This window comes from Coenobita brevimanus, chromosome 98, assembly GCF_032717465.1.
Source record: "Coenobita brevimanus isolate Jiangsu-jjx chromosome 98, ASM3271746v2, whole genome shotgun sequence".
Taxonomy (NCBI): Eukaryota; Metazoa; Arthropoda; class Malacostraca; order Decapoda; family Coenobitidae; genus Coenobita; species Coenobita brevimanus.
The window spans coordinates 9410001-9435465 of NC_137051.1; the positions used below are offsets into that span (position 1 = coordinate 9410001).

Here is a 25465-nt window from a genome sequence, read left to right on the forward strand (position 1 = left end):
TTTCTGCTCCTCACGCTCCTCCCTTACTTTTTATGTCTTCCTCTTTTCTCCTCCGTTCTCCCTATCCCTCATTTCTTTTTCTCTCTCCCTTCTCTGATTTTTTTCCTTCTTTCTCTCCTGCTGCCCCTCTTCGCTTCCCTCCCTCTTCATCTGTCTCATGTCCAGCTTTCTCTGCTGTCCCCTCTCATCTGTCCTTCTCTTCTCATTATCTCTCTCCCATGTATCCTCTAACTTATCTCTCCCTCAGCCTCCTTTCCTCCTCCCCTCTTCTTCCATTTTTCTTCCTCCCCTCTGCTTCCATTTTCTTCCATCCCTCTTCTTCCCTCCCTTCACTCCTGTCCCTTCCCCCATTTCCCTGCCCTCCTTTCCCTTCTCACTTCTTGCTTCTCTCTCCCCCCTTCCCTCTTCTTTCCTTCTGTCTTCCCTTTCCCCCTTTCCCTCCTCTCCCTTTTCTCCAATCCCTTTTCTCCTATCCCTTTCCTCCTACTTCCTTTCTCATCCTTCTTTCCATTCCCTCATCTTCTCCCATTTCCTTTCCTTTCTCTTCTTTCCCTTTTTTCCCTCATGTCTCTTTCCTTGTCAGTTTTTCCTTTCCCTTCTTTAGTATTCTTTCCTACCTTACTCTTCCGTTCTTTTCCACCGCTTCCATCTTTTCATTCTCTCCTATCCTTTATCTCCATTCTGTTCTGTTCCTTCTTTGCCTCGTTCCTTCCTTTCCATTCTCGTCCGTCTGTTCATACTCATAGATCCTTACTTTCCCTTTTGCTTGCTCTCCTCTTCCCTACCATTTTCCATTCTTTCACTACTCTTCCTTCTCTCCTTTCCCTCCTTTTGCTTGTTATCTTTCCTTCCGCTTCCTTGCTTTTTTTTTTTCCTCATGTCCTACTTCCCTCCTGTCCCCTCTTTTCCCCTTGTCACTTCACTTTCTCTCTTCCCTTCCTTCCTTTCCTCCTTTCTTTCCTTCATTTCCTTAATTCACTTTTTCCTGTTCTGTCCTCTTCCCTCCATCCTCCCCAACTTTTCCAGGGAGACTTTTTCCCTACTTTCAAATAATCTCTTTTCCGTTTCTCTTATTTTTTGTTTCACAGTCCTGATATGCCTCGTCCACTTCGTCGTCCATTCCTTCCTGTCTTCTTCCTTTTCTGTCTTTATCCTTTTCTCAAGGTTTTTGTCCCCCCTCCTGCTTATCACTTTCCTTTGATGTCTCCTTCCTCCAAGATCTCGTCTCTTTCAGCGTCCTCTTCCTTGTGTTTCACCTTTTCTTCCTCGTCCATGTTTCACCTTCTTCCTCCTTCTTGTGTTTCACCTCCTTTTCTTCCTCTTACTTGTGTTTCACGTTTCCTTCCACTCCCATATGCTTCACTTCCTATTCTTAATCTTCCTTGTGTTTCACCATTTCTTCCTCTTCCTTGTGTTTCACCATTTCTTCCTCTTCCTTGTGTTTTACCCTTTCTTCCACTTCCTTGTGTTTCACCTTTTCCTCCACTTCCTTGTATTTCACCTTTCTTCCTCTTCCTTGTGTTTTACCCATTCTTCCTCTTCTTTGTGTTTCACCCTTTCTTCCTCTTCCTTGTATTTTATCCTTTCTTCCTCTTCCTTGTGTTTCACCTTTTCTTCCTCTTCCTTGTGTTTTATCCTTTCTTCATCTTCCCTGTATTATACCCCCTTTCTTCCTCATCCTTGTGCATCACTTTTCTTTTCAGCCTTTCTCCTAATTTTCATGCATTCTTCCTGTTCTTCTTCTAAGGCTTTCCATTTTGTCATATATTTTAACTACATCACTATTTCTTGCTCCTCTTGCTCAGTGTCTCAACCCTCTGTTATTATTCCCTTTATTTAGTTCTATTTCTTGCTTCCACTTCCTCGTCTTCCTCTCGCCTTTGCTCCGTACACATCAACCCTTCTCCTTTAACCTTCTCCATATTCTACTCTCTTCCATGTTCTCCTCTTTCTATCTTCCGTCCTCTTCCTCGTTACTCTAATTTTCATGTTTGTCTGTCCTTCCTTCGTCTTTTTTGTCTTCAGTCTTTTTTGTTTTTACTTTTCCTCCTTGATATCTCAGTTCATGTTATCCTTTACTTAATATTTTTACTCTTCTTGGGCTTATCGTCTCTCTCTCTCTCTCTCTCTCTCTCTCTCTCTCTCTCTCCCCTCTTCTCTTCTCTTTTCTTCTCTTCTCTTCTCTTCACTTCTGTCGTCAAAGCTTCTTCATGGCCGCTTCTTTCCATCCTTCCTCATCATACCTCACTGGTTTCCCCTCCCCTTTATCGTTTTTTTTCTTTTCTACCTTTTCCCCTACTCTTTTCCACCATAATTCTCGTCTCCTCCTCTTCTTTTTCGAATCCACGTCGTTCATTCTGCTCGTCCCTTTTTCAGTGCTTTTCATTTGTATTTCTAATAGTCTCCGTTTACTCCTCTTCGGTTCTTCTTCCTTTCTGTATCCCAAGTTTCCTCATCTGTCTTCTGCCTTATACTCTCCTCCCTTCTCCCTCTCCTTTTACTTTTCCATCTCCCTTGTTGTCGACCCTGTCCAGGATTTTCCTTATCTCCATCCCTTGACCTTTGCCGTTTTTCACGGTTTATTTCCCCATTTCTCCTCTCCATATCCTTTCTTTCCTCGTCTTTTTTTCCCACTTATTTCCTCACCTTTTTTTTCCACTTTACTCCTCTCCTCTCTTTTTCCATGTAACTCTTATCACACCTTTTTTCCTACGGATTCATTCTCTCTCTCTCTCTCTCTCTCTCTCTCTCTCTCTCTCCTTCCTTCCTTCCTTATCTCTCATCTCTGCGTCTCTCCTCTTGCTCCCTCGCTCCAACTTTCCACTCTCAGACATTCTTATAGTTTTTTCCTGCCATTACCAATCATGTTTTCCCCTTTGCCATTTCTCCTCGTCTCTCCACCATTCACTTCTCTCCTCTCTCTCTCCCTCTCTTTTCAATATTCATCACTTTTCTATATTCGTCACTTTCCTCCTCCTCCTCCTCCTCCTCCTCTTTCAGGTTACTCAATCGGGTAGCTTATAGATAAAGTATTAGAGAATTGACTTTTCCTTTCCAGTGTTTCCTATAAAATTTCCATGTCAGTTTTTCCATGCTGCATGGTGGTTTTTCTCACTTTTTCCTGGAGGGTTTGGTGGTGGGGGGAGCCTTCTTGCTTTACTATTCTTATCCTTCAGCATGTAGAGTTAGATCTTGTAGTAATAGTTTTCTCTAACAAGCAGCCTCGAAAGGACCATAAGGTCTGTTGCTGTTTGCTTTCCTGTGTAATCCTGTGTAATCTTCCTCCTCCTCCTCCTCCTCCTCCTCCTCCTCCTCTTCTCCTCCTCCTCCTCTTCTCCTCCTCCTCCTCCTCCTCCTCCTCCTCCTCCTCCTCCTCCTCCTCCTCCTCCTCCTCGTTTTCTCATATATTATATTTTTTTCATACGAGCTTTACAACCGCGCTGGCAGTAATGAAAGAGGGGATATTGTTTTGGTCAGTTTGTGTGTGTGTGTGTGTGTTTATAGCACAACTGCAACTGGGAAAAAGATTTCAATGAAACTAGACAGGATGGTTGCAACTGGGTCGCGAATGGGTCCGTTTCAAGTCCATGTCGACTGAAATTTTCTAAAGGAGTGTTTTGACCCGTGATTGTTCCTGTTGGTTGCAGGACCAAACCATTTTGTGAACAAAGCTCAGTCTTGATCCGGTTTTAGCCAAACTTCGTGGAAGCGTTGAAGGCCAGTCAAGGGATTACATGTTACTTTTGAGAGCATTACTCGTAAGTCAAAGATCAAAGCCACAGGGCCAGGCCAAAGCTTCACTTAGCAAGGCTTGCTTAAAGAATTTCTATCTGATTTAATCCAGACTTGGTAAAAGGGTTGAAGATAAGGTCAGAACGAAGGGATTCTCTTTTGAAAAGTTCTGAGCTCAGTCACCATCCCTCTCCTTCCTTACTCTCTTTTTCCCTGTTCTTCACTACCCTATTTTCCTCTTTTCTTTATTTTTTTCTTTTACTTCCTCTTTCGTCTCCACTTTACTTCCCGTTATCCCTCTTCACCCTTTTGCCGTTGTCTTGATCCCAACCTTCTTTACCACTTTTTTCCTTTTTTTCTATCCTTTAATCATGCTCCCTCGTTCTTATTCTCGTTTCTTTTCTCTTTCTTCCTACCCCATTTTCAGTCCATATTCTCCTCCTCTTCATAACCCCCTCCCCTCTTTACGCTCCTTTTCTTCTTCCTTCACACTTTTCATTTCCTCGCTCCTTTTCTTCTTCCTTCACACTTTTCATTTCCTCTTTCCACTACTTCCCCGCGTCTCCTTCATCTTTTCCTCTTTTTCCCCACCCTTTTCATTCCTCTTTCGCCGTTCCATCCTTATTCATGTCCTTCCTCCCAGTTCCTTTGTCCCCATCCTTTTTCCTTCTCTCTCTCGGCCTCTCCACACTTTCCCTTTTCCTCTTTACGCTTATCTGCCTCGCCCCTCTTTTCCTCTGTTTGCTACCCTTTTTCTCTCTCTTTTTCCCTCCCTTTTTCAGAGTTATTCCCTTCTTCCTCTTCTTTACACTCCCGTTGCCGCTTTCTTTCCCCTCCCATTTCCGTCCTCATCTTTTTAATTTTCTCTCGTGCGTTTTGCCTCTTCCCATCTTTCCCCTTCATATCCCATCTTTTCTCATGCATCTGTCTATGCCGTTTGCGTTTCCTCTTCACCTCCTTTTCTAACGCACTCGCTTAACCCATTTTGTATTTCATTCCTCTATGTTACTTCTTCAGTCTCCTTCCACTCCCCTCCTTTACCCTATTATTTCTCTATCCTTACCTTCAGCAGGTACATCAACAAACAAGGGATAAGGCTGTGGCACACCTAATGTATGACTTGGCTCGTATCTCTGACAGGGGTAAAAATAATCTTGTTTTTAATGCATCAAAGACTCAGTTCTTACACCTATCAACCCGACAAAATCTTCCACAGGTGTACCCACTAATGTTTAATAATATTCAGCTTAATCCTGCATCATCCTTGAACTTGCTTGGGGTTTCATTTACTCGGGACTTGTCTTGGAAAGATCATATTACATCTCTTGTAAAATCTGCTTCTGAGAGATCCGATCATTCTCAAAATGATCGGATCTTGAATTTGGCTCTCTATTGTATTTTGTTTTTCTCTTGGAGGGAACTGTTACTGCGGGCCCATGGCCTCTGGTTCCTTCTTCCTCGCATTAATAAAAAAAAAAAAAAAAAAAAAGGTGTGCTAAGCCGACACCGTTCCTTCTTTACCCCTGCACAATTGTTGACTCTACAGTATACACGGGTTTTATCCGCCCCTGTGTGGAGTACAACTCTCATGTGTGGGGATATTCCCCACATACAGCTCTTCTCAATAGGGTGAAGTCAAAGGCTTTTCGTCTCATTAACTCTCCTTCTCTTACTGACTCCCTTCAACTTCTGTCTCTTCGCCGCACTGTTGCTTCTTTATCTCTTTTCTATCGCTGCTTCAGTGGTCACTGTTCCTCTGCACTGTCTGCATGTATTCCTCCACCTCTACGACGGGTGCGTAGCACCCGTCTAGCAGCAAACTCTCAACCCTTTTTTGTCCGGTGCAAGAGTTAACCGTTACTCCCAGTCTTTCATTTATGCAACAGGTCAGCTCTGGAACTGTCTCCCTCTGTCTGTATTTCCTGCCTTCTATGATCTCCAGTCTTTCAAACGCAGTGTGTCCAGGAATCTCGAAATGATCGGATCTTGAATTTGGCTCTCTATTGTATTTTGTTTTTCTGTTGGAGGGAACAGTTATTGTGGGCTCATGGCCCTTGGTTCCTTCTTCCTCACATTAAAAAAAAAAAAAAATCCCACCCTCCCTGCTCCCCTTTCTTCCTCCATGGACCTCCTCCCCCTTTACTGCCCCTGTTTACGCTCGCCTTAACCCTTCACTCTTTCCTCCCTCCCTTTTTGCCTGCCCTCCTTCCCAATCGCTCCTTCCTCTCGTCTGTCCTCTTTTCCTCCCTCTTTACGCCTCCTTATCCCCTCTCTTTACGTGCTGTCTTGCCCTCTTCTTCACCCTTCTGTCTCCCTTTCCCTCCCTTTTTTCCGACCCACCCACCCTGTTGCTCTTTTCCATCCCCCCCCTTCCCTTTTACTCCAATTTCCTCCCTCCCCCTCTTTTCACCCTCTTTACGCTCCCTCTTTGTCATCTTCACCCCCTCTCTCCCCGTTCTCCCTTTTTTTCCCTCACGCCCTCCGATCCTCCTGCTTTCCCCTCCACCTACACGCATCTTCTCCCCATCCTTCTCCCTCTTTTGCTCTTCCTTCTCTCTCCTCCCCTGTCCTCTTCCTTCTCTCTCCTCCCCTGTCCTCTTCCCTCCTCTTTCCTTCCTTTCTCTTTCACTCTCCAAGTGCTTCTCTCCTCGTCATTTCCTTAACCCTGTTCTCTCCCCATCTTTTTCTCTCCCTCTTCACTCCCTATCTTTCATTCACTTGCTTTACAATCCTTACCTTCATCTTACAGAATTAGATATCATAGTGTCAGTCTACTCTATAACAAACAGCCTCGAAAGGGACATTAGATTTGTTGCTGTTTGCATTCCTTTTTACTTTGTACTCTTTTGCACCCTTCTCTCTCTCTCCCCATATTTCATCGCCCTTCTCCATCCCCATCATCCTTCACCCTCATCTCTCCCTATCTTTCCTTCACCCTCTTCTTGCCCCACCTTTCATTCACTCACCTCTCTGCCCATCTTTCCTTCATCCTTTTCTCTCCCCTTGCTTCCTTTTTCCAGCCCTCCCTCCCAATTCCTCCATCCCGCTATCCTCAGGGGACGTTGTGGCCAGGCTAGATTGAAACTGTCTCGGTAAGGGGAGGGGAGAGAGGCTGAGAGGAAGGAGAGAGAACGAGGAGGGAAGAAGAAAGAGGAGAGAAGGAAGAGAGAGAGAGGGAAGGGAGAAGCCAGGGTGAGGGGAAAGAGGAGGAGGGCGGAAGGAGAGAGCAGGGAATAAGAGAGAAAGAAGAAAAAGAAGAACGGGTGGATTGAGAGAGAGAGAGAGAGAGAGAGAGAGAGATACGAAACAGTACGGAAGTGAAAGGACGAGACAGATTGATGGGAGATACTGAAGAGGATGGCAAGAAAGAGAGAGAGAGAGAGAGAGAGAGAGAGAGAATAGGACCAGGGTACATAATGGAACTGACATTAGGGCTATGGGTAGATGCTAAGTAGTAAGACAAAAGAATCGTTAAGTGACAGAGAAAGTAAAGGGAATGGAAGGAAAAGATTGGATTAGGAGATGCGAGGTGATTCTAGGGAGCTTTTCGCATCCCATTGCTGTGAAACCAACTATAGGTACTTTATATAGGCTAATGTCAGATGTTTTTGTTCAGTGAAGAGAACTCCTAGCAGTGGCAATATTAAATTTTGTAACAGTTACCCCTTTTGGATGATGGGCGTAGATATTTTTATGCAGGCCAACACCAGATGATTTTATTACTTTTATTTTAGGTGGGGGTATCACAACAGTTCAGTCGTTAGGACCTGTATTGCTTAACCCTTTTCAGTGAATGGTCAGACCCAGGTATTATATTCAGATTGTGACCGGTGTTACGGTGACATGCGCTAAGGACAGGATGAAGATGCAGTGATAGGATGACAGATGTAAGGACTGAGTGACAGGTGTAAGGGAGGTTTAAAGACTGACAAGCGTAAAGGCAAAATGCTGGTGAAGGTAGACCAGACGATGGAAAGAGGAGCAAGAGAAAGAAAGCAGTGTGACCAAGGACTGGAGCTGAGTTCAGGTCAGCTCAGGTGAGGGTGGAAGCAAACTGAACTTGTTCCTAAATTGAACTGATACTAGGGCGTCCAGTACAGTACGTGCAATTTACAGTTATTGTCTTCGTGGGCATAATATTACTTGATATTTGAAAAGGCCTGTCGTAACCATGAATACAGCAGTACTAAGCAAAAAATTATGTTAGATTTCCTGAGTCGTTCATATCAAGTATATATGATTAACATTTGCAAAAAACAGATATGCGGAAGTTAAGTATGAACTGGCAATCAAGCATCATTGTTCTTAGCAAAAAGCCATGTCCCTACCAAGTCCTAATTTTAAGTTCTTCACTCCAGAAGTTATTAATTACTGCATATTTTAACGAAGCGAACACTAACTTTATGGAAAAGTTTTATGACTGGAAACAATGCTGAGAAAGAGGTAACCGTCTGGGATGGTGGGTGGTGGAGAGAGAGAAGCAAGGGGACGACAGGGTGCGATATGGAGACGGAGAGCAGGGATTAATTAGGTTGACGACAGGGCGCAGCAGGAGAGCAAAACAGGGTGGGAGTTACAAGGAAACCTGAGAATGACAACTGGTGACGGAGGATCAAGAGAACGACTAGTGGACAGAGGGCGGGGGCAGGAAGGCAGAGGACAGGGATTAATTTAGTTGACATGTAAACAAGGTGACTAGGAGACAAGTGGTGACAGAAGGTGTACGAAACGATGGACGGGTATGGAAAGGGGTTAACGTGATTACCAAGGATTAAATTGGGAGAAGACAGGGAGCGACTGAAGACCAAAATAGTGGCGACGATTAAGTGAAGTGACGGAGAGAGGGCAGGGATTAATATGATGGACAGTGAGAGCAAAATTAGGCGGTGGTGACAGGGGAAGCAGGACACAAGTGCGGACAGGTCAAGGGTGGTATAGGAGGACAGAAGACAGAACAGGACCAGAATGACAGACAGGAATTTATGTTGATGACGACAAGGTGCGACACGGGAGAAATGCAGGGTATTGGTTAAGGAGGCAGGTGGAGACGGTAGGTAAGGAAAGAAGAGGGAGGCAGAGGACAAGGACGACAGAATGCTACAGGCGAGGTTAACAGGATAAATGTGACAAATGAACTACGAGAAGACATGTAGATTCAGAGGGATACACAGAACGACAGACAGGGACAGGAGAAGGAGAGGTTCTGAATGGCAAGGACGGAACAAGGAGAAGAGGGATTGATTTCGTAATTTGCAGGCAGCGACAGGGAAAAAATAAGTGAATGGTGAAACGTCGAGATAGAAGAACGGCACAAAAATGATGAACAAGGGCAGGAAACAAGGGAGCTGAAATAATTGGCAGAGCAGAAGCGATAGGGGCAGAAGCAGGATGGCAGGGAAGGCGACGGCAGGGAGCGACGGATGAGGAAGCAGGGTCATTTTCATAACTTGAAGGCAATAAGTAAATGATGCGACAGGGAGAAATTAATATAGGGGGATTGAAAAAGAAAGCGACTGTGTGTGTGTGTGTGTGTGTGTGTGTGTGTGTGTGTGTGTGTGTGTGTGTGTGAGAAAGAGAGAGAGAGAGAGAGAGACACACACACACACACACACACACACACACACACACACACACACACACACACACACACACACACACACACACACACACACACACACACACACACACACACACACACAGATAGACAGACAAAAACCGACACAGCCACAGACTCACTAATAGACACAGACAGACATACAGATAGACACAGGCTGACAGTCAGACAGGTGCGTAATGTGAGGGGGTGCTAGGTAGGGGAAAGGGGAAAGGGGGGGGTGAGCTAGGAGGATTGTTCGCTCAAATGGGTTTCCTTTGGACTTAATCCGTCAAGCTGGGGCCGACCCGCTAAGTTCTTCCCCCTCCCCTCCCCCCCACCACCACCACCACTACCACTACCACTACCACATGCATTGCCAGGCCATCACGTACACCTCCCCCCCCATGCACTACCCTACCCCCTCTTATCTCCCCCTCCTACCTTCACCTCCCTCCACTCCTACCAGCAACTCCTGTCACTCCTGCCCCTTCCTCCCTTCCCACCTTCACCTCCCTCCCCTCCCACCTTCACCTCCCTCCCCTCCCACCTTCTCCTCCCTCTCCTCCCACCTTCACCTCCCTCTCGTTCCACACTCGCCTCCCTCCCCACCCACATGTCCCTCACTCCCCAACCACCTGAACCACCTTCCGCTCCCACTTGCATCTCGCTCCCATTACCTGCACTTCCCTCCCTTCGCCTGCGCCTCCTTCTGCATTCCATCATTCTCTTCATTCCTCCTTTCTCCGCTTCTTTCCTTGATTTCCTCATGTCTTCATCCTTTGTTTCGGTCGTATACTTAACAGTAAAGACTAGTAAGTGCTGGAACGTCTGCGTCATGCTTATATTATTTAAGGTCTTCGCTTTGGGAAGTATGAATAATTGTGGTTTTAATAATTTTAGTAAAAAAAAATATATAACTTTTCCTTTCGTGTGAGGAGAAATTCAAAGTAAAACCAAAATCCATCGTGTTTCTTTGATAGTAAGATTATCTGAGCAAGGCGTTATAGTGAATCAAACAGATACTGTGCCTTTATTCAGTGAACTTCTTTCTGGTCACGTAATCTCTAGTTTCTCCTTTACCCATTCGTTTCCCTTTAATCCCGTTTACTCCCAAACCATTCTATCTCCATCACATCCCCAGTGACGGTAGTATTTGCGCCGCATTAGTGGCCGGGGACTGCATAGCACGCGATTATTTTTTACGGTCGCGTTTGCAAAGTTTGAGCAGTTGTTTCAGTGTGTGTGTGTGTGTGTGTGTGTGTGTGTGTGTGTGTGTGTGTGTGTGTGTGTGTGTGTGTGTAAACAAATTTACTCAGACAGTTCTTATCCGATTTCAGCCAAACTTCTTGAAAAGGTTGAGGGTTAATTAGTGAGAAACCGATCGTTTTCAGAACGGTAGATCAAGGACCATGGTCACAGGGCTAGATCATACGCTGACCTAGCAAATTCAGCTCAAACAGTTTCTTACAAATCCAGTTTAGACTACACATGGAAGAGGGATCGAGGGTACAGCATGATTGAAACGATTGAGTTTTGAGAAACGAAAGGTAAAGGTTACAGGGCAAGGTCAATGTTCGGCCTGTGTTTATGGGTGTTAGTAATCCAATTTCGATCCGACTGTAACCAAGCTCGGTGGAAGGGTTGGAGTCAGCCAAGGAGCAAGCTTAATGTATTTATTAGAATAGTAGGCCAAGTGTCAAGGTCACATGGCAAGGTCAACTCACATAGTATTGATCTGATTTGAACCAGACTTGATGGAAGGGTTAAGGGTCGGGCATGAACGGAGAAATTCAATTTTTAGAACAGTTGAACAGTCAGTCAAAGGTCAAAATCACAGAACAAGGTCAAAGTCCCACCCGTTTGTCTGTGTTTGAGTAAAATATGTAAAACAATTTTATCTTGATCTGAATCAGACTTGGTGCATGGTTGAGAATCCCCCCCCCCAAAGTGTTGACCTACTGTTTTTAGAGTAATAGTTCAAAGGTCAAGATCACATGGCATGGTCAACTTTAATCATTTTTATCAGATTCAGACTGAACTTTGTAGAATGGATCAGGTTAAAACATGGATAGAGTCGATTCTGAGAACAGTTACTCAAAGATCAAATCACAGGAAAAGATGAGAGGTAAAGCTTGCTATGCAAAGTCAACTCTGTTCTGATTTGATTTGAACCAAACTTGGTGAAGGGTTAAAGGTCAGGCAGGAATGAGTAATTCGACCTTGTGTAATCAGTCAGTCAAGGTCAAGGTCACTGAGCTAAGACTAGTATGCGGCCGTTAGACCATTTAGTGTGTGTGTGTGTGTGTGTGTGTGTGTGTGTGTGTGTGTGTATAAAAATATAAAATAATTTGGTTTTACGCCAGGTATCCCCGAAGGGCTAAGGCGTTGCCTCTGGGTAGAGGACTTTTGGACTGGAGCGTGTAGCATTTTATGACCGGATGTGTGTATGTTTAAATACTGTAAGCAGACTCCAGTGCTTTACCATTTTAGCGTTGTTAAACTTTCCTTAGAGTGAATTTTGGAATGAGCAAAATTGTTCAAAATCACTGGTAATCGGGAACTTGCAGTTGTGTGTGGTAGGATTATGTGTATTGCTTTGCAGTAGTCAGTTGACACTGAAACTCTTTACCGGTGTAATACTTGTCCGCTTATGAAATTCTCCAAAGATAAGCCTGCTTTATAAAACCCACTCAAATCTTCCATTAGTGAAAGATAATCTTTTTATCATCACTTGCTGGTCATGCCTGGTCAGCTGCTCACGATGTACATCGAGTTATCTAGTAAGCATTTGTTTCTATATTGCTTTGTAAATTAATATTTGCCCCGTAATCGAATGCTGGTTTTAAGATGTCCGTGTCCACTTGGTATGATATAGATACAAGAAAATAGCGCCTAATGATGACGTTAAAAGGAGTGAAAGTGTTGTAACATGATCAGCAAGTTAGAATGTGCCATTTTGAAGATAATATTGATGCCATATCCTGAGGCCTAAAACTCTCAGTTTTCCAGAATCACTTATGTAGTATGTCTTGGTTTACAGAGAACCACATCTGCCGAATATTATGATGAAGAGGACAAAGCTGCCAGGTGCTCAGGGAAGAAAGGAAGAGCAGAAGCGATCGAGAAACAGAGGTATGTCAAGAGCATTCTTTATATTTCGTTTTGATATCTGACTTTACTTTTTGAATTAAGGTATAGAATCAAGACATTTGCAGCTTTAATTTGCAGCATTATCGTTACCAGTGCTTTCTGTTAAAGTGCATGGTTTCTTAGTAATTGCTAGTTCATTAGGAAGACTTTTTTAACATTTACTGCACAGATGCCCACCACCTCTCCACCTTCCTCGGGTTTTCTTTTTCTTTTTTACTGACAGTCGAAAGAAAATGTACTGTAATGGGGTTTATTAATTGGTAGCCGTCTTAAGACAAAATTCAGAATTATCTTTTACAGTTCTCTTTCGGACAAACAGTTTACTGGTGTAGTTTGTTGGCATTGCACAAACTACATGCATGTACTGTATTGTGTAGGCTGTGTTACTCTGAATGATTTGTCCATCTCCCTCTACTTTTCTCATACGTACTTTCCTTACCCTCTCGCTCTTTCTTTATCCCTTCCTTCTGCACTCTTCTTCCTTTCCCAGATTTACCCCTTCTTCATTTTCCTTCCGTCTCCTATACGTCACTCTTCCTTGACAGATCCCTCTCCCTCCTGCCAGTCCCCTCCTTGAAATCCTTTCCATCCATCCTCCTCTCTTGCCTTCTCCCCATCCCTCTTTTTTTTTCTCTCTCTCTTTCTCCCCCTCCATCCCTCTCTTCCCTCCCTCGCTGTTCCTTCACCCCTTTCCCACCTTTGTTCTTTCATCTACTCCACTCTCCCCTCCCAAACCCTTCCCCCTCTCTTTCCAGATCTACTTAAACCTCCTCCGTTTAACCACTCCGCAGTTCCCCCTCCAGCATCTCCCCCTTCCTCCCTCCCTCCCTCCTTCTACCCCTCTCCCCCATCAACAGTCCCCTCCAGCTCCCCCCCACCCCCATTAGCTAAGCCAGGCCTGCAACTGAGCCGAAAAGAGCGAAAGTGGGGTCAGGGATAATTGAAAATAAAGGTAGTTATAAAAATGCAGGGAAGTCAAAGGGGTTATTTATTGCCAGTATATTTTCTGACGTTTATTATGGTACTGATGTTGTGCATATTTCTGCACTTATTTCTTCATTTCTTATTTGCCAGCTCTTGTGTACGTACCTTGAAGGGTGTTTGTTTGCACACTTATAGTTTGTTTTTGCACGTATTTTTGGTATTAATTGTCCATGTTTATTATCTAAGTTTTGCTCACCTTATTGATCCATATACATTGCGTTTTTTTTCGTATGCCTACCAATTTTTTGTGCATTGTTTTATTTTTAATGTGTATTCTGATAATGTTTGCTTGTTTATCTTCTTTAATCAGACCTTTGTTCATCTTTAAGTCGGCTGATTTACGTGCTTGTTGTTATTGTTGTCTGGTAATGTGTTTGTTGGCCAGCTCATTCCGTTTTTAATGTTAGTCGCATTTTCTTTCTCGTTTAATTGTTGCAGGCACTTCTACCCTTCAGAATTAACCGATTCCGACCAAACTTGGACACAATGACCAGCCTAGGACCTAGTTGTGTCCGTAAGGTTTTGGTTGCCAGGCAACTACTCGTTTCCCATCAACGGCCGAAAAACCGCATTTTTTGTACTTTTCACGTTTTGAGCTGTAGAAGCATTACTGATGGACGTAGAAAGCTCTGATTTCTTTATGTGTAATCTTGAGGTCATTCCCTATCAGAAGTTTGCCATCCATTTTTCCCCTCTCTCTAGTTTTCGAGTGGCAACCCTGCGAAGATTGGCCTCAGCCTTCCTAGCAACCAGTACCGGTTTCTCAAAAGTCTCCCCCTAGTTCCCCAGCGACAGTTTGCACGCTAATAGACATTGACTAGTACTACAACTTTCTAGTGTACACCTATGTGCAACATTGGCCAGGTCAGGGGCCAAAGATCATGAAATGTGGAAATGGTGAAAATATCTAAAATCACGTCTATGCTCATGCGAAATGCTAAGGCTCCGAAGATTACTAAGCTAGTGCCATGATTCTTTTATATAATGTTGCACTGGAGTACCTTCATACAAAAATGACCGTGTCGTAACTCACTTCCAGTCGCTGGCAGCGCCACCTGGAAGTTGTACCTCTGGTGGGCCATTCCGCGAATTTCAAGTTCCCTAGCTCCACAGTGGGTGGATGGAATCGAATGAAACTTTGCATACTTTTAGACGTTAATAAGTACTACAAGTGTGCTTCGTACATGCATGACCTATGTCTGCCAGGCCAGGGGTCAAAGGTCATCAAATGCAGAAAATATGGAAAGTGCTAAAATTACGAACTTGATCACGCGACATGCTAAGGCTCTGAAGATTATTAAGCCAGGGCCATGATTCTTGGGTAGGATGTTGCATTGGAGTACCTCCATATAAAAATGATTTTTAGTGTTGAGACTCACTTCCGGTCACTGACAGCGCCACCTGTAATTTGTACTTCGGGTGGGACAAAGCTTGATCCACTTAGAACTCGCCATCGTTGCGTACCAGCTTGTTCATCTATTTACATAGTCTTTTTATGGAAGTATTTCCCTCTTATTTATTTTGCAATATATATTTTCTGTTGTCTGTGTAATCAATTTTCATTTTTTTAGTTTGCGATTTTTTTCCTTTATCATACGTACATTGTGCATTTATGTGCTTTTCTCTATCTATCTATCTATTGCCAGACGCCTCAATCCCGTTTGGGGTGGCCACAAACAAATCGCCTCCAAGTCGCCCTGTCCCCCGCCATTTCACTGCCCTGCTCCCAACTCACACCCCCCTCTCTCATATACCTCTCCACCCCATCCCTCCATCTCATCCTCGGTCTCCCCCTCCCTCTTCCACCCTCCACCTCACTCACATACACTCTCTTCGTCAGTCTTTCACCCTCCATCCTCTCCACATGGCCAAACCACCTCAGTGTGTTCCTCACAACGCTCCCTATCACATCCACATCCACACCACAACGCTCCCTTACATCTTCATTCGTCAGCCTGTCTCTCCACGTGACTCCACAGGCTCCTCTTAAATAACTCATTTCCACTGCTCTCACTCTTGACTTGTGTCCTTCCAACAATGTCCAAGCTTCACTTCCGTATGTTAGAGTTGGTATCACAATACTGTCATGTAGTAACTTTTTTACTTCCATGCTCACTTCCCTGTTTCTTATCACTGCTTTCAAGGAACCAGCAACCTTTCTTCCCTGCTGTACCCTTTCAAGCACTTCACCCTCCAAACCTCCATCCTTACTCATCACACTACCCAAATACTTAAACGTACTCACATTTTCCAATTCCTCACCATCCAACCTCGCTGTACATTCACTGACTTCACCTCTCTCAAAGACCATCACTTTACTCTTCCCTACATTCACCTTTAGGTTTCGTTTCTTACACACTCTCTCAAACTCATCCACCAAGCCTTGCAGCTCCCCTTCGTCTTCACTCAACAACACAGTATCATCTGCAAACAACAGTACAGGGAGTTTCCAAACAATATCCTCTCTCACCAGGGCCACTCCAACATCCACTACCCTACCTTGTACCTCTTTTATTACCCCATCCATGTACAGATTGAACAACCATGGAGACATGACACATCCCTGTTTCAAACCAACTTTCAAAGAGAAAAATTCACTTAGTTCACCATCCACACGCACTGCAGCCTTCGCACCATCGTACATACTCTTCACAGCATTCAACAACTTCCCATCTACTCCATATATTCTTAACACTTTCCACAATCCTTGTCTATCCACCCTGTCATATGCTTTCTCCAAATCCATGAAAGCCGCATACAACTTCTTTCCCTTCTCTAGAAACTTTTCCACTAAAGATCTAAGAATGAATATCTGATCTACACAACCTCTTCCCTTCCTAAAGCCTCCCTGTTCTTCTCCAACTAATTTCTCTGTTCTTTCTCTAACTCTGTCTATAAGTATCCTACCATACACTTTTCCTATTATACTAAGAAGACAAATGCCCCTATGATTACCACACACTTCTTGTTCCCCTTTTCCTTTGTACAAGGGAATAATTATACCTGACTTCCAATCCTCCGGGACTCTACCTTCCTCCCAGGCCAATCTGCACATCTTCCACATCCATTCTACTACTATCTCTCCCCCATGCTTCAGCATTTCACCACACACTCCATCAATTCCTGGGGCTTTCCCTGATTTAACTTTCTTCACTGCTTCCACAACTTCTATCCTACTGATTTCTTCCTGTCTTCTCACCTCCCTCCTTCTCCCAGCCATTCCCCAGCCACTTATACTCGCATTACTTCCATCCTCTACGTTCAACAATTCCTTAAAGTGTTCTCTCCATCTGCTCACTTTTTCTCCCTTCGCCACTAGTAATCTACCATTTTTATCTTTCACTCCCCTGCTAACTTCACTTCCACCCTGTCTTACTCTTTTCACTTCTCTCCAGAACATTTTCTTACAGTCCCTCCACTTTACACTCAAATTCCTTCCAAATTCCTCATCCACTCTCTTCTTACTCTCTCTTACTAATCTTTTCACCTCTCTCTTCCTTTCCACATATAACTCTCTCTTCCGCCTCTCAACTTCTTCCACGCCCCTATTTCTCATCCATTCATTGTATGCTTTCTTCTTTTGTGCCACAGCCTGTTTCACCTCTTCAGTCCACCACGCTGTTCCTTGCACCCCCTCCGTCTTCTCTTCCTTCCACACACCACATCACATGCTGCACATATTTCTTCTGTAAATATCTTACACACACCTTCCACGTCTCCCATCTGCTCCAATTCATATTTGCCCAATCGTTCCTCCACTTCTCTCTTATACTCTGCCTTTTTCTCATCCTCTTCTAACCTTTCCACTCTCCTTGCAACTACTCCTTCCTCTCGTCTTTCCCTTCTTCTATTCCTCCATCTTACTTGCATCCTAATCCTGGCCACGACCAAGTAGTGGTCAGAAAGTCCACTCCCCCAACCTCTATACACTCTTGCATCCTTTACACATCTTCGCATCCTTTCATCCACACACACATAATCAATCATTGCCTTCCTTTCATTCAGTTCACCACCCACCCTTCTCATCACTCGCCATGTATACCTGTGGATCATTTTATGCCTGAAGAGGGTATTGGCTATTACCAACCCCCTCCCAGCACAAATGTCCACTAACGCACTCCCATTCTCATCTATCTCAGCAGGCACACCCCACTCACCAACTATTCCATCCACCTTCACATTACCAACTTTACCATTCATATCACCAATCAAAAACACTCTCTCATTCCTTCCAAACTTTTCCATGCACACTTCCACATTTGTCCAGAACTCTTCTCTCACTCTTCTAGCACGATCTTGCGTTGGCGCATACACACACACAATCGCCCACATTTGTATTCCAACTTTCAACTTTACCCACACAATCCTTGACCCAACTGATCCATACTGTCTTATGCTCTTCTTCCATCTTTTACTCACAACTATACACACTCCTTCCTTTGCCCTCTCATTCTCATCTACTCCTGCACATATACCCCATCCATACTCCCATTCTCTCACACTTTCTCCTCTCCATTTTGTTTCAGTTATTCCACATACATCCACTTTCGCATCCTCAAGCACCTGGACAATCTCTCTCTCTTTCACTTCATCATTCGCTCCTCTTACATTCCATGTACACATTACCAAGTCCTTTGTCCGGTCCTGGGTCGTCAACGTTTGGTCAGTCCTTGTCCGAGGCTTCTTGTTTGTTTTTTTAGTTAGTTGTTTTCCGGGGAGGGGCACTAACCCTCCGCCAACCCTTTTAGTCGCCTTTTACGACAAGCAGGGATACTGGGGGAGTATTCTTGAAAACCCCCCCTACCCCCAGGCGACAGTTAATTTGCATATCAGTGGGTTTTTTGAAAAATGCTCAAAGATGTCTGGGCGGCGCCCTCCCTAGTAGGGTTCAAAGGTCATGAAACTGTACATATAGTTTATGCGGACGCGAGTGCAAGCTTCAAAATCGGGGGTTTGATAGCCAGACTATTATGGTTTCGTTTGTTAACGTCTGTTGTGGGATTCCAGTAAGAAATGAAGGTCCAGACTTTTGTTACATGTCCCCTTTAGGACCTATTTCTCATTTTCCTTCAAATTCTAGCGATTTTATATTGCCTATTTATATCTAGCTAGTTTCCATTTCCCTTCAACTTAGTATACTTTTCCACCATATTCCTTTCTTCTGAGCCATTTAAAACACTCTGCCATAAGGGCGAAATTCCCAACAACCTACATGCAACTGTCGATTCTACTGCAGCGAGAGGTAAAAAAAAAAAAAAGTACTTATATGTTGAATAAATACAGTACTATGCTTGGATATTGGCAAGCATTGTGTTGTGGGAGAGAGAATAATGTATCATCCAGCGTTCAGGAGTGCTGTGTTGGCTTGTGTGGGTGTGGGTGTAGGTGTATGTGTTTGGTTAGGACGGTGACTTGTTTGTGTTAGTACTTTGTGTGTGTGTGTGTGTGTGTGTGTGTGTGTGTGTGTGTGTGTGTGTGTGTGTGTGTGTGTGTGTGTGTGTGTCGGTTCATTGTATATATTCGTAAGTGTGCTAGTTGATTGTTATATATTAGTGTAGTATTATGATTATGGCATAAGGTTTTACGACTCACGTGAAATTCTTAGCGAGTGGGATTGTATGCTGTATAAGGTGCATGTTGTGGTGACGGTGATGGTTATGTGTTGTATGAGTGTTGAGTAGATTATTATGTCGGGGAGAGTGTGGTGGTATGCAGTATGAGGTGTGTAATGTGCTGAATGTGCTGGTGTGTTTGGGTTGTGTGTTAAGTGCTTACCCATAGTAAGTTCGGTGGTAATGCTGTGTGAGTAGTATAGGTGTTATATAAGTGTTCGTGAGTGTGGTGGCACGGTGTATGAGATGTGTTTTGTGAGTTATGAGTGTGTGTTGTGTTTTGATGATATGTTGTATAAGTTGTGTGTTACGGTGAGTGGTAGGGTGTTATATGTGATGAATTTGATGAGTACTGGGTATGGAGTGTGAGGTTAACCCTGTATGACTTAGTGTTGTGGTGCTTATAATTTTGATGTGCTATGTAGCTGAGTTGGGCAGTGGAGTCGTAGATATGGTCGTATTCTTCATGGGTTGTGTGTTGTGAATATGAGTGTTGCATGAGTGTGCTGCACCAAAGTTTTAGTAAGTGCGGTAGTGTGCGTTATGAGTTGTTGTGGTGAATATAATTGTGAGTTTTATGAGTTGGTTACGTGAGTCTGGATGAGTGTAAAATATGTGTGAGATGTGTCGTGTAGTGATTTGAGTGTGTGTGTGTGTGTGTGTGTGTGTGTGTGTGTGTGTGTGTGTGTGTGTGTGTGTGTGTGTGTGTGTGTGTGTGTGGCCTGACTTGTACTTGCTGTTTTGCGTGTATAGTGCATGATTTATTAAACTGCTGTTTTTGAACGCTAACAGTAGAGGTAACTGTAAAGGAAGGAGTACGTGTGATGTGTGTACAGTAGGCTTATATTGTTTCATCACACTGTCTCGTAGCAATGTTTGTCAGCGCACAGGGAGATTTAGCTGAGGTAGATAATGGGGAGATAGATTGAATTTCTTCTGGTCAGTTCGTTCTTCCAGATCTGTAAAAAGATGATTGATAGAGATGATACGTGAGGGTTTATGTGAGCATGTGTGTGTGCGAATGTAGTATGTATGGAAAAACGACTGCTTACTGACAAATCCGAATACATACATGCATACACATACGTAGGTACTTACACAGGTATAGTATGCATGCGTGTAAAAGAATGTAAGTTTTTCTCAAACCAGAATACGTTAACTCAGTTATGCATACATAAGGAAAATACTCGTATTCAAAGTTTCACACACACACACACACACACACACACACACACACACACAGATAAGAAAGTTTATCCAGAAACACACACACACACACACACACACACACACACACACACACACACACAGATAAGAAAGTTTATCCAGAAACACACACACACACACACACACACACACACACACACACACACACACACACACACACACACACACACACACACACACACACACACACACACACACACACACACACACACACACAGATAAGAAAGTTTATCCAGAAACACACACACACACACACACACACACACACACACACACACACACACACACACACACACACACACACACATAAGAAAGTTTATCCAGAAACACCCACACACACACACGTATGGAAAAAGCACACATGTACGTAAAACACGCACAAACGCACACTCAAACACACACAATAAATGTTATCTCGAGGAAATAATATTGCGGTGTGTTTTGTGTGGGGCGGAAATTGTTGGTGTTATTTTTTGAGGATATGAGTAAAAATAGTGGATGGAAAAAATGCGAACTTTGAAGACGGGAACGGAAGAGGGAGAGAAAAGGGATGAGAGAGAGAGAGAGAGAGGAAGGTGTGAAATGAATTGAGAGAAGTAGGAGCGGAAAAATAAAGGGAGAGTAAAATAAAAAAAAAAAGACGAGAGGGAAAGAAAGAATGAAAGTGGAAGAGGGTGCGCGAAGGAGGGATGGGAATGTATGAGAGAAAGAAGGAAAAGAAACTGAGGTTAGAGAGGGTGCAAGGGTTGGGAAGGAGGAAGAATATGGAAGAAGGAGTAAAAATGAGGGGAGGAGAGTAGAAGAGGACAGGGTGGGAGAGAGAGAGATGGAGTGTGTGTGTGTGTGTGTGAGAGAGAGAGAGAGAGAGAGAGAGAGAGGCATGGTTGGAGGAGGAAGGGAAAGAAAAGAGGGGGATCCGGAGACACAGGCAGGAAGGTAGATAGGGAGGGAAGGAAATACGAATATATAGTAGAGGAGCGACATTAGAAGGAGGGAGAGAGGAGGGGAGGTGGAGGCAGACGGAGAGAGGGATACAAGATGGAAAGGGGCGAGAGGAGGAGGAGGAGAGAGAAGGAAAGAAGGAGAAAGGGGAAGGAAGGGACAGATAGAATAAGACGTGGAAAGGGAAGGAAGATCAGGGAGGGGGGTGCTGGTGGGAGGAAAAGAGAAAGAGAGGGGAGGAAGAAGGGAGGAGGAGAGGAAATAGCAGATGTAAGGAAAGATGGGAGAGAGTGTAGAAAGAAAGAACAGTGCAGGAGGGGAAGGTGAGGAGGGAGAGACCAATGTATCGAGGGGGGGGAGGGAGGGGGAAGCAAAGAGGAGAGGAAGATGAGAGATTGGGAGGGAGACATAGGGGTAGAGACGGATGAAAGGAGGTAGGCATTGAGATGGGGAGGAGGGATAGAGAGAGAAAGGGAAAGGAAAGAGAAAATGGATAAGAGAGGAATAGTATCAGGAATGGAAGAAGCAAAAGGGGATAAAAGGAAGGAGGAAGAGAGTAATGGAAATGGGAAAGAAAAAGTAAGAGGGTTGGACGAAGAGGACTACGGAGGGAGAAATGGAGGAAGGGAGGAAAGTAAGATCGAGGGAGGAAGGAAGAGAAATAGGGAAAGGAGATAAAGACGTTGAGAATGAGAGAGGGATCAAGAAGGACAGATAAGAGGAGGAGGAGAGGAAAAAAAAGTGAGAGAGGGAGAGGAGAGACATTAGGAGGGATTGAGGGAGGAAGGACAAAAAGAGAGGCAGAAAGGAGGTGAAGATGAGGTAGATCGAAGGGGGAGAGGGGAGGAAGGGAGGGAATGAGAAACAGAAGAAGATGGAGAAAGCGAGATGAAGGTGAGGCAGATTGGAGGGAGGGAGGAAAGGGGAAGGGGGAAGGAAGGGTGGTGGAGAGAGGGACAGATGGAAGGAGGGAGGTAGAGGGGGAAGGGGGAGAGGGGAGGAAGGGAGGGAATGAGAAGCAGAAAAAGATAGAGAAAGCGAGGTGAACGTGAGGCAGATTGGAGGGAGGGAGGAAGGGGGAAGGGAGATGGAAGGGTGGTGGAGAGAGGGACAGGTGGAAGGAGGGAGGGAGGAGGGAGAGAGAAACATTACCTCCTCTACAGTAAAAGCAAAATCGTGTCTGGCAACTTACCTCAGTTTGCATGTTGTGAAGGGCTTAATCCGGGCCAGGTCTCATAGTCCCCCCTCCCTCTCCCATCCCCTCCTTTTCCTCCTGCCCTCCTCCTCCTCCTCCTCCCTCTCTACCCCCTCCTCTTCTCTCCCCTCCTTCTTTCTCTCCTTCCCTCCTCTTTTTCCGTCCTTCCACCTCTTATTCCTCCCCCCCTTTCCCTTTCTCCTTCCTTTCAGTTTTATTCATTATCGTCTTTCCTGTTTCCCTCCTCCTTTCTTGCCTCATTCCCTCCTCCTACCAGCATTCTCTCTGTCTCTCTCTCTCTCTCTCTCTCTCGTTTTACCACTCCTTTTTTTCTCCATTCTTCCCATCTTTTTCTCGATCTCACTCCCCCCCACCCATCCTCCTCCACTTCTTTTTCCCATACTTTTTCATCCGACCGCTTAGTAATTTTTTTTTCCTTTTTTTCTAGCTTCTATTTATTTTCCCCTCCCATGCCTCAGTTTTCTCTCGCTCCCTCACTGCTCCCTGCCGCTCGATGCTCTCGTTACACACAGCACTTGAGGAACAAAAATTGACACCTTCCAGCCCGAGGATGTAACTTATGCTCGTGCTATCTCCTGGCGATTTAATTCAGCTTGAGATGGATTTTTCGATGTAGGGGAGCTGGATATAGCCTCGATAAGTCTCACATCATTCTCTTCTCTTTAGTAGCAACAAGAATTAGCTACAAAAAGACCATCATACTGAATATTGTAGTGTTCTGTTCTCATATTGTTTCAGCATCGACTCTATTCGTATGTGATTCAAACAACAACTCTATCTTCACCCTGCTTGTGTATATAAAATGTGCGTGTCAGTTTAAGTTCTGTTGTAGTTGAGAGACCTTCCCAGACTGTGAGAAATAGTCTTTTTATGGTATAGATTATTAGCATTGATCTGCATGCATCCCACAAAGGGGTGTAATTAACAACAGCGCTGCGAGACCATACACGTTCTATCTTCTTTATGTGCTTTAGAAATTATCAACAGAATTTGGGGCTTATTTTCCATTTTGCAATTTACAGGTAAGTTATGAGTATACTCTCATATCTGTTTCCTCCTCTTCCTCTCTCTTCTCTTCTCTTCCTCTTTGTTACCTCCTTATCTCACATCCTTTGATTATTTTTACGCCGCTTATCGTCCTATCGCACATTAATTTCGGTCATGAAGAGACGCCATAATGAGGCACACGCGCTGAGGAGCAGAAATAAGAGATCGTATCGAGTAACGTATGATGCAAGAGAGGTCATTGTTAGACTTTAATGTGTGTGTGTGTGTGTGTGTGTGTGTGTGTGTGTGTGTGTGTGTGTGTTTTCAAATATTTGGTACTTCTCTTCCGAAGTACCGAAACTGTAGACTGTACAGTATCAAAATTGTCAGTTCTGATAAATATCCGTATCATCTGAATTAGCTGTCATATGGGAAAAAAAAAAAAAAAAAAAAAAAAAAAAAATCCTTCAATCTTAATTTCCAGTCTCCACTTACTAAATATCAGGAAACGGGAAAGGGCACAGAAAATTGTCAGCTCCCCCCGACACTCCCTCACTCCCCCTGACACCTCTTTACCCCCCACCGACACTCTCTCACTCCCACCAGCCAACAATTACTGTAAATGATTCCCCGCAGTGATTGTGAAGCCTAATGAGGGCGTGTGAGGCGCTCATGAGGGTGGCGACGGCTAATGATTACCGGGTATAAAAACAGGGGGTGAGGTGTGCCGGTGGGAGAGGTAATTAGCCCTTGTGTATGTGTGTGTGTGTGTGTGTGTGTGTGTGTGTGTGTGTGTGTGTGTGTGTGTGTGTGCGCGCGCGCGCACCGCGCATGCCTCTCCACTCCCTCGTACTCATTCTTGTGTGTGTATGAGCGTCTCCTTCCTTACAGAGTGTTTGTTGGGGGATTCGTCGTTTTTACACGGCCCCTATATTCCTTTGGCCCAATCTCAGGTGTATCAGTATGTCATTAAGTTTAGTCATCACCACCACCATCATAGCGGTCCAAAACATGTTCATTGCAGCGCCTCTCTTCTACTGTTGGTAATGATGTCTTTGCCGGTACATCTGCACCCGCGCGCACTCATACACAGCAGACTGTTTCATAATGTTGGCGTTGATTTAGTAGGAACGCTTAGTGGCAGTACTGGAGTTCTTTTGCTACTGCAGTTCTCTTGATGCCGACCTTCCTTTTGTGCTGATCTTCTTATGCTGATGTTCTCTTGAAGCTAAACTTTCTTAGATGCAGAACTTCCCTTTATACTGAACTTACCTTGATGCTGGACCTCTCCCGTTGCTGAACTACTGCTGCTGCAGAACTTTTCGTGATGCTGAACTACTGCTGCTGCAGAACTTTTCGTGATGCTGAACTGCTACTGATGCTGAACTTCTACTGATGCTGAACTACTAGTGATGTTGAACCTCTCCCGATGTTGAACTACTAGTGATGCTGAACTACTACTGATGCTGAACTGCTACTGATGCTGAGCCTCTCAAGATGTTGAACTTCTCTTAAAGCTGAACTTTACTGATGCAGAACTTCTGCTGAACTTCTACTGATGTTAAACTTCTACTGATGCTGAATTCCCTTGATGCTGAATTTCTCGTGATGCCGAATTTCCGAATATCTCAGTGCTAGTGGACTTGCTGATGTTCGACGTGGCCTGAGTGCTTCCTAGTAAAGCTGTCACTTCATTCACGCCTTGCTCACACGCTGAAGGCTAGCATACTTAGTGGCTTACGTGTGTATGTGTGTGTGTGTGTGTGTGTGTGAGAGAGAGAGAGAGAGAGAGAGAGAGAGCAAAACGTTAAAGAAAAGCTGGCAGTTTTGGTGTTCATAGGTGAGGCGTCCGATCCACAGTACACACAAGTCCACCTTTCTCGTCAAATTCGATTTTTGTTCTTGCGACAGTTTTATCGAAATGGTCCGAAATCCTTCAACCAAGAAAAAAGAAGGCGAGAAATGCTCATAGTGGAGACCTGGGTACATTCATAACAACACTAACTAGGACTGAAAGAT

General features: G+C 44.4%; 1 protein-coding gene across 1 annotated transcript in view; it reads right to left on the reverse strand.

Moving 5' to 3' along the window:
• The window catches only part of LOC145414188 (uncharacterized), a 177779-nt gene that overhangs the window by 6534 nt on the left and 145780 nt on the right, over positions 1–25465 (reverse strand). Inside the window, exons 2-4 of the mRNA XM_080283762.1 lie at positions 3325–3388; positions 2950–2999; positions 1528–1587 (exon numbers count right to left, since the gene is read on the reverse strand). Coding sequence (XP_080139888.1) covers positions 1528–1587; positions 2950–2999; positions 3325–3388 — 174 coding nt within the window. The remainder of the gene's footprint in view (positions 1–1527; positions 1588–2949; positions 3000–3324; positions 3389–25465) is intronic.